The sequence below is a fragment of the Pezoporus flaviventris genome, unplaced genomic scaffold (assembly GCF_033815535.1).
Source record: "Pezoporus flaviventris isolate CSIRO_AGI_PZ_B2104156 unplaced genomic scaffold, CSIRO_AGI_Pfla_v1 ptg000143l, whole genome shotgun sequence".
NCBI classification, from domain to species: domain Eukaryota; kingdom Metazoa; phylum Chordata; class Aves; order Psittaciformes; family Psittacidae; genus Pezoporus; species Pezoporus flaviventris.
The window spans coordinates 2,546,027-2,554,460 of NW_026892691.1; the positions used below are offsets into that span (position 1 = coordinate 2,546,027).

Genomic DNA, 8,434 nt, shown 5'->3' on the forward strand with positions numbered 1-8,434 from the left:
ATGGGTGAAAGCCCTAATTAAGGGAAAATGCCGCACCAATAATAGCATGTTAAAAGTTAGCAATTCTCAATTGTCAGTACTGTAACAACTGCATATCTTATTACTTCTACCTTCTCCTCCCATATGCTGAATTTCTTCGATACTGACAAAGCACGTGTACTAATCATAGACTCTGAATGTTAAATTAACCAGGAAAGAGATACAAATTAGGTCGGTGTTTCTTGAGGGCATCAGTAGAAAACACTGATTTCAAGTAATTTTGGTTATAAAATTTTACTTCACAATCCTTTTCGTGATCACAGATATTCATAATTAAAAAGAGTATGGAATTACTGTAATGTTAGCTGTTTTGCCATGAGCATCACAAAGAAAAAAGAAACAATAAAATATGATGCAGAATTCACTCTTCCAATGATTGTCATTGAACTATTACATTAGTAAACATTCACAGTATGAAGTCTCTTTCAGTATAACTCCAGCATATAAAGTAGTGCAAAAAAAGCATTCCAGTCATTTTGCCTTTGCAGTCAGACCAGGTTAAATGATTCTCCAGCTTCGTTTCTTTCATTATTAGACAACAAATGCTGCAATGCCTCCAAAGAGAGTTATAAAAATAAACAATTTCTGGAGGGTCAGCAGCCTTTTCAAAGTAAATTTCCAGTTAAAAACAAGCAAGAAAAAAATTTAGATCTATCTTCTGAAGAATATCTTTTTACAATAAATTTACCATTTGAAAAACAATGACTATGGTATCCAATGATTTATGGTAGCTGCTATTAAAGCACTGATAAATAGATAAATGACTACCAAACTTCATTGCTTCTTACATAGTAAATACATCTGAATGCCAACTTTTACCACAGAGCTGTTATTAGTGATATCGACAGTTCATGCACCCACTTTAAAACTGACTTGGTTTTAATAAATTTTTCAGCCTCATGTGCAAAACACTTGCATTCTAATAAAAAATATAGTCTGAAATTGTATCAGATCGAACAATCCCTTCCTCAAGGTATGCCACTTACTTGATATGTAATACAACTTTAACAATGCTTTTTATTTGTATTTAACCATTAAATGGCATACTACTGTATGCTGTGGACTCTTGTTTGCATATTTCATTATTTTCACTGCACTTTTTAATGCATAAATATATTTGGAAACGTTCAAAATTACACATCAGTTTCCACAGAATTTGAATTTACACAGTTTTTCTTCTCTGACTCACTGCTATTCCCCATGTCCTGACTTTTTTTCTCCTTTACACAAAGAGATTCTTTAACACCTTCTTCCATCTCCAAATACTCCGATTTATCCTCTGTGGATGAAGATGATGAGCTTCTAAATTTCTTCAGTAAATTTGTTGGGAGATAAGGGCAACTGACTGCATTTTGCATCAGCTGCGTTTGTTCTTCATTCTCAGTCTCTCTGTGGTAGAAATAGTTAAAATTGGAGACAATCACTGGCACTGGTAAAGCAATGGTTAACACTCCCGCAATGGCACACAGGGACCCAACTATTTTCCCACCCACAGTTATGGGTTTCATGTCCCCATAACCAACTGTAGTCATGGTCACTACAGCCCACCAAAAGGCATCTGGGATGCTTTGAAAATGGGTGGCAGGCTCATCCGCTTCTGCAAAGTAAACGGCACTGGAAAACAAAATAACTCCAATAAAAAGAAAAAAGATGAGGAGGCCAAGTTCCCTCATGCTGGCCCTGAGTGTATGACCCAGGATCTGCAAACCCTTGGAGTGCCTGGAGAGCTTGAAGATGCGAAACACCCTGACCAGACGGATAATTCTCAGGATGGCAAAAGACATGGTCTGTTGACCATTACTGCCCTGTTCCTGTGCCAAGTCGGTGCCCAGAGTAATGAAGTAAGGCAAGATGGAAACAATATCTATGATGTTCATGATGTTCTTGAAGAAGTGTGCTTTGCTTGGACATGCAAAACAGCGCACTGTAAACTCAAAGGAGAACCAAATGATGCATACTGTCTCTACAATGAAAAAAGGGTCATTGAAGATGGTATGTTCCCCAGCATTCAGGTGAAGCGACTCATTGGAATGCCCCTTCCCTACGCTCAGCGACATGATGAATTCTTTATCATCTCTGAACTCTGGCAAAGTCTCCAGACAAAAGATGACGATGGAGATCAAGATGACCAAGACAGAGACAATGGCAATGCCTCTGGCTGGACTGGAGCTTTCCGGGTACTCAAACAGCAGCCAAACCTGCCTCTTAAACTCATTCTCCGGCAAAGCTTTGACCTCTTCCTCTTTGACAAACCCTTCATCCTCCCTGAACTTGACCATGGCCTCCTCCCCAAGTTGGTAGAATTTCACCTCCTCAGTGAAGATGTCAAAGGGTACATTGACTGGCCTCTTCAGCCGACCGCCACTCTGGTAGTAGTACAGGATGGCATCAAAGCTGGGCCGGTTCCTGTCAAAGAAGTATTCATTCCTGAGAGGGTCAAAGTATCTCCCTCGCTTCACTGGATCACCCAACAGTGTCTCTGGAAACTGAGCTAATGTCTTCAGCTGGGTCTCAAACCGCAGTCCTGACACGTTGATAACCACACGCTCACAACAGTCGTACTCGCTGTAGCGAACAGAGCTGTAACCCCCAGGGCCTCCACCATCATCAGGTGGCTGGTCCGAGTATGAAAACTCATCTTCCCCATAGTCATCACTGTAGTACAGCTTTCCTTCTTCCTCATCGTCTTCATCCTCGTCTTCATCCTCCTCTTCCTCCTCACTCAAGCCCTTCAGTATTCTCTCTTCAGAACCACTGAGAGGCAGCAGCTCAGAACAGGGGAAGGAGGCCCCACACTCCCTACTGCCCAAATGGTGGCTCCTCTTTTTCCCTTTCTTCAGCCTCTTGCCACTCTGGTGGTGGGGCATGCTGCTGCGTGATGCATTCCCGCCATGAGAGGAGGATGCACCTCGACTCTGTTCCTGATGGTAGTGGTGATACGGTCCACCTCCGCCTGTTGCCCCACCTTCTGCTGCTGCTGTTGCTGCTGCTACAGCTGCAGCCGCTGCGGCTCTTGACTGTGCCAAACGCTCTCTCTCGCGGGCCCGAGCTTGGACCGCGTATCCATAGGGCATGTGGCTGTTGCACCCAGAGCTGTCTGCACTCACCATTGCAACCTCCATTTTGCAACTGGTTTTGCAAACTGGTTTTGTTTGTTTTCAATTGCTTAATGCGAAAAGGGTTTGGTTTATTTACAGTGTAGCCATAACTTTCATTAGAAAGTTCAAAGCCATTTGCATTTGGAGGACAGTCCCCTGGACACAGAGCGGGGCAACACTGAATCTATGCTTTGGAAAACCACAGATCTACATGTTGTTAACACCCAGAACGTTTGACACAAACCACTGTTTTGCTCATAAGAATAGAAAATTGAACCAGGAAACAGCTGATGCCCTTGGTTTTTTTTTTGTCCACCAAGACCCTTTATTTTCCTTTATCTCCTGTAGCAATCACAGATTTAATCAGAATCATGACTACCTTGCAGGCTACAAAGACTGCATTCATGAGGATAAAATTATGCAAATCAAAGGGTACCTGCTCTCCACAGACGGTCTCAGCTCATTCATTGCAACCAAATGCAAATAGTCTCTTTCCTCCTAATATGCTCCTGTTGATGCCTTGGCCTAGCAACCTTATTATTTAATACCATTACTTGGGGAGTTGAAGTTAATTCCAGCCATCACTTTATTCACACAGTGAGGAGGTCTTTGCAATTCCTTTCTTCAGCCTGTCAACAATGTCTCAAACCTGGGAGCAGTACCCAGGGCATCAGCAGCAGTGGTAAGAGGAGGAGGAGGAGATGAAGACTGAGAAACTGGCTCTGAGGTCCCCATAGGACATAAGGGAGTGGATGGGTCACCCTTTGGTTATGGTCATGCAGAAGAAGCACTTAACCTGAGGCACATGCACAAACACACAAAAATAAACAAAACAAAAAGGGAAAAGATTGGATTGTTTTCCTAAAAGGTCACACTGATCAAATGAAACTGTGTCATCTATTACCACAGTATTCAAATCTTCCCCTACCCACACTATTCACACTTCTACATTACACACACACCCACATCACATGCACAGAGATTTTGAACGACTCTGTGGGTAAGGATGTGGGTGGGTATGTCACATATATATAGACAGAGATACAGAATCCCCACCCATATAAGCACTTGTATCCATACACAAACATATGCATGCTTCTGAAACACCAACACACACAAACACTAATAAAAATACTGCAATACCCAGTGCATTCAGATCTTTGAATTCCTATGTAATAGATACACCTACATACATCTACAGGAAATATTAAATAATAAATATATCATCTACACACAAAGCTTTTGTTTTATTTGTAGAAACACATAAGATGCTTACATTTTAATCTGTATTTGAATTGTGTTTCAATCATAATGAACATCTCACTGAATTTAATTTGGAAACGGGCTCATATAATGCTCAATGAAGTGAAAATGCTGTGATACGGTATGTCAAGAAAACACAACTGCAGGTGCACTGAAGCAACAACTACATGCAAGCACACAAAAATATACACATACACCTCCTTTTGAAACACAAGCCTCGTTTATAGCTATATCTATGAATACATGATAGAAGGCGAATATGAACTATTAAATGATGCTATTTTTAAATTTGTACCTACGTGTCATGCAGAGAAAAACCTTAAAAAGGCTATTATACTTACTGTTCCTAGGCAGAGAAATAGCACTGCTGTTCTTGCTAGTGTAAGGATCTGGTGACAGCAGTCCTGAGGAGGGGGCTATGCCAACTGATCTACATTTGCAGGTGTATGGTCAGTCAGCACCACAGGTTGACGAGTTCTTTCTCTCCCTTCTTTCCGGGTGTAACAAGAGCGCCAGGAGTGAGCCAGTGAGGCAGCTTAAGCTGGGGGCACCCTGCACAACCACAGGCACTGCTGCTCGCCCAGGCATTTGCAACAAGGCAACAAGCAAGGTTCTTGTTCCAAAAGGAAAAAAAAAAACGAAGGCTCTGTGTGCGTGTGTTTGTGTGTGTGAGACAGAATGAATGGATGAGCGCGATCACTGCTCTTTAAAGCACAGCTTTTGCGGCAGGTTTGCAAATCAGTGCTCAGTAATCCGTGTACCAAGCCTGCTTCCACTGATGGGAGGACGGGTGTCTCCTCGTGCAGTTTCTCCCTCAGACACGTCCAGACGGCAGCGGCTCAGCCAGCACCGCCCGCAGCATCCACTTGTGCAGGGTTTTGGTAATGCTGACAAAACCCCCCAAACAACAAAACCCATAAGCAACAAAAGCGAAGAAAAAACAAACCCCCAAACCCAAATCTAAAGCCCCACCAAGAGGAGAAAGCAGCTCGCTACTTCACGGCGGATACCGCTGCTTTTTAAAGCTGCAGCTACCAACCGCGGCCGAGCCGCAGGGGCGCTCCTGGGCACAGCCCTGTTGCTCCGCCGAGCCGCCGCCCGGCCGGCCTGCCGCCGCCCGGAGGGGCGGACGGAGGGTGGGAATGAGGAAGAGAAGGAGGGAGGAAAGGGAAAGAGGGAAGGAGGGAAGGAAGGATGGAGAGAGGAGTCGGCGCCGGGACCGCTCTCCCGCGCCTCTCCCGGCTCGGCACTGCCCCCTGGCGGCTGCCTCTCCGCAGTGCGCCGCTGCCCCGCTGCTCGGCCCCGGCCTCCTCCTCGCCCGCGGCGCGGGTCCTTTTGGGATCCATCCTTCAGTATTGAAACGACTTGACTACGTTGTTGAAGCGGCTCTGGGAATTTCAAAACAAGCAACTGGGAGAGCAATTCCTTCTGCTCCTGCCCAATGCCCTGCCAGCTGCAGTGATCTTGCAAATGAAGTCAAATTGACTTTCACTCCTAATTCTGTACCTAAACTGAATTTAGGACCTTGTTCATGAACGGAGTACCACTGTGTATTCTGTAAGCTTTAACACCTCTTCCAGAGATGTCAACTCTTCTTCTCCTTTAACACAAACAGTGTGTTCCTTCTGTGCTAGAAAATCCCGACTGGGACTAACTCCACTATCTGTAAACAAGCATCACAAGAATGCAGCTTGGCTGTATTTGATATCACAGCTACAATTCTGCCATCTGAAAAACTAAGTGTAGGCATTCCTACATAGCATGGGGAAATAAAAGCAGGGTCTGGGCACTTTAGAGCCCTATTGATAAGATCACAGCAGGAACAAATCAAGAGTCACACTCACCCCAGACACTTTGCCTCAAGGTGTTTACAACTGAAGGCAAATTCAATATGTGCAGTAAGTAGGCTGGGCATTTTTTTCATTGCCTAGGTCCACTCCTTCTTCATAGTCCACATAAACTGAGAGAGTTTAGTGACTGTTCCCCTTCAGATCCCTGGTGGCATAATCCAGATTATCGTTACCTTTCTGTCTCTGCTGCCTACACCAGTTAGTGCTCATACTCTCAATCCCATTCATTCCAGTGGGTGACATATGATTATACAAGGGAGAATGAGAGATCAACCAAATAAACATACTGAACGCTGGTTCATAAAGTTGTTGCCAAGAGTACTGTGAAATGTATAGGTGGCAGATACATCTAACCAGTTTTTCAATAATCACAATCCTTCAGGTTCCATAGTCAATATAAGGAAAAGACATATAGAAACTCCTAATGTCATCCCAAACACTATTAAAATATAAAGTGATGTCATCACAAGAGCACTCCAAAATTTTGATACTCCTGGATGCAATTTAAAAGCATTCCTCAAATTCATTGCCATTATCAAAAGCCAGATTAGTCTGCAGCTTGGCACAGGAGCATTCTAAAGGCAGGGATCAAACCCTTGTCTTTGTTTAGTCCCAAACACCTGTGCAATGCTATAAAAACAGAAGAGAGATCATAGGTATACTTTTTGAATGACTGGAAACACCCAGACTCATTCCTACTTCAGTAAAATTTCATTTTAGAGGCATTTTTGAGAATTCAGTCACTTCATCCTCCAAGAACTGATGTGATTTTTATTTATCTGCAGGACCTGAACACTCTTTTTATTTGTTTTTGAGATGTTTCAAGGGCTTGGGGCCAAAAGAAAAAAAAAAAAATTGCTTACCTTGCTTTTACCTTTCTTCCAAAGTTTCAGGTGCATTTTCTTGTCATTGTCTTGTGGCAGTGAAACTAAAATATTCAGTGGATACTTGAGTATGAAGACAAGTTGAAACAAACCGATCACTTTGGTATGCCATTTTGATTATTATTATTCTTTCCTTTTGTAGTAGCAAAAGCATATTCTTGAGCAAAGACAAATAAACTGTGGTGGATGAGGGGATACACACCTAGTATACACATAACACCAATAAGGAGAGCAGCAGGATAGTTTTTTTTGACCTTTTAAAATCCATTCTAATGTGATAGGAATCATGTAACTATATGCAATTCAATCTAACTCAGAGGTCTTATGTGATCCAATTTTTGACTGATTTAAAAGCAAAAAACAAGCTTTAAGTATTTACAGATGAATACTGCAGCATTTCATTCAGCTTTATATTTTTATAGTATTCAATGAGCAATCTTTATTTAAAAGATATTGCATTCCCTCTGCTCCTTCATATTCATAAGGGATACTATTATTGCTAGAACAAAGAGAGAATACATACATGTCATTATCTTTGATAGTACTGTATTAAGAATATTACAGCATAGTGAAGTAAGGCACACTATCAAACAGATTTGTTCTGGGTACAGTGATGTCGAGGAGAAAAATGCATCATTATTGCTGAACTATGTATACAGTGCCAGAAAAAATACACAACCATTCTACACATTTTCATGCAAAAGAAACAGGAGATTTAAAAGCTGAACCTAGGTCACTAGGCCCGAGATTAATTTATGCTATCCCCAGTTGCTGCAATTCTCACTGGCAGAGTCTGGCCTCAGTCCAGCACTAACGTTCCTGCTGGAATCAGGAGTGCTGTGCAGCAAATAAGACTGTGTTGAATTCTTGCCTCCACAACTAGGTTTTCTCTCCCAGTAACTGTATCACTTTAGAGAGTTCATATGTTACTCATATTTTACTAACCAGGCTCAGTAAGACACCCCTGTCAAATAATCTGGCTCAAGTACTCTCCTTTTGAATATTACTGGCACTACTTGAACGAAATACAGACTACCCTCAGTTAGTTCTTATACACAACATCCATGAATATCACATCTGTTCATTACTTGTACTGCAACAGGCTAATCCAAGGAAGTTGACACTTTAGAGAACAGCAGACATTTTATATTTTCCCTGGAAAGTATGCAAAACCGCAGCTATTTACCACTGAGTTTAGGATGAATAACAGTAAGAACACTGATGATATTTTTATTTGAAGAATAATTTTTTTTCTACCAGAGTATGGAAGTACTCAGAAACTAAGATAAAAATTCCATGT

At 42.2% G+C, this 8,434-nt stretch overlaps 1 protein-coding gene across 1 annotated transcript; it reads right to left on the reverse strand.

Moving 5' to 3' along the window:
* Positions 1 to 254: 254 nt before the first annotated feature.
* Positions 255 to 5,568, reverse strand: KCNA4 (potassium voltage-gated channel subfamily A member 4). Its single transcript, XM_061479176.1, has 2 exons — positions 4,742 to 5,568; positions 255 to 3,933 (listed from the first exon to the last, which is right to left on the reverse strand). Exon 2 carries the CDS (start codon positions 3,159 to 3,161, stop codon positions 1,173 to 1,175), a length of 1,989 nt encoding a protein of 662 aa, XP_061335160.1. The 5' UTR covers positions 3,162 to 3,933; positions 4,742 to 5,568; the 3' UTR covers positions 255 to 1,172.
* Between the last annotated feature and the right edge of the window lie 2,866 nt (positions 5,569 to 8,434).

What these genes read in the sequence shown, in the direction of transcription:
- KCNA4 (XM_061479176.1), bottom strand. Translation starts at nt 3,161, where the DNA reads ATGGAGGTTGCAATGGTGAGTGCAGACAGCTCTGGGTGCAACAGCCAC.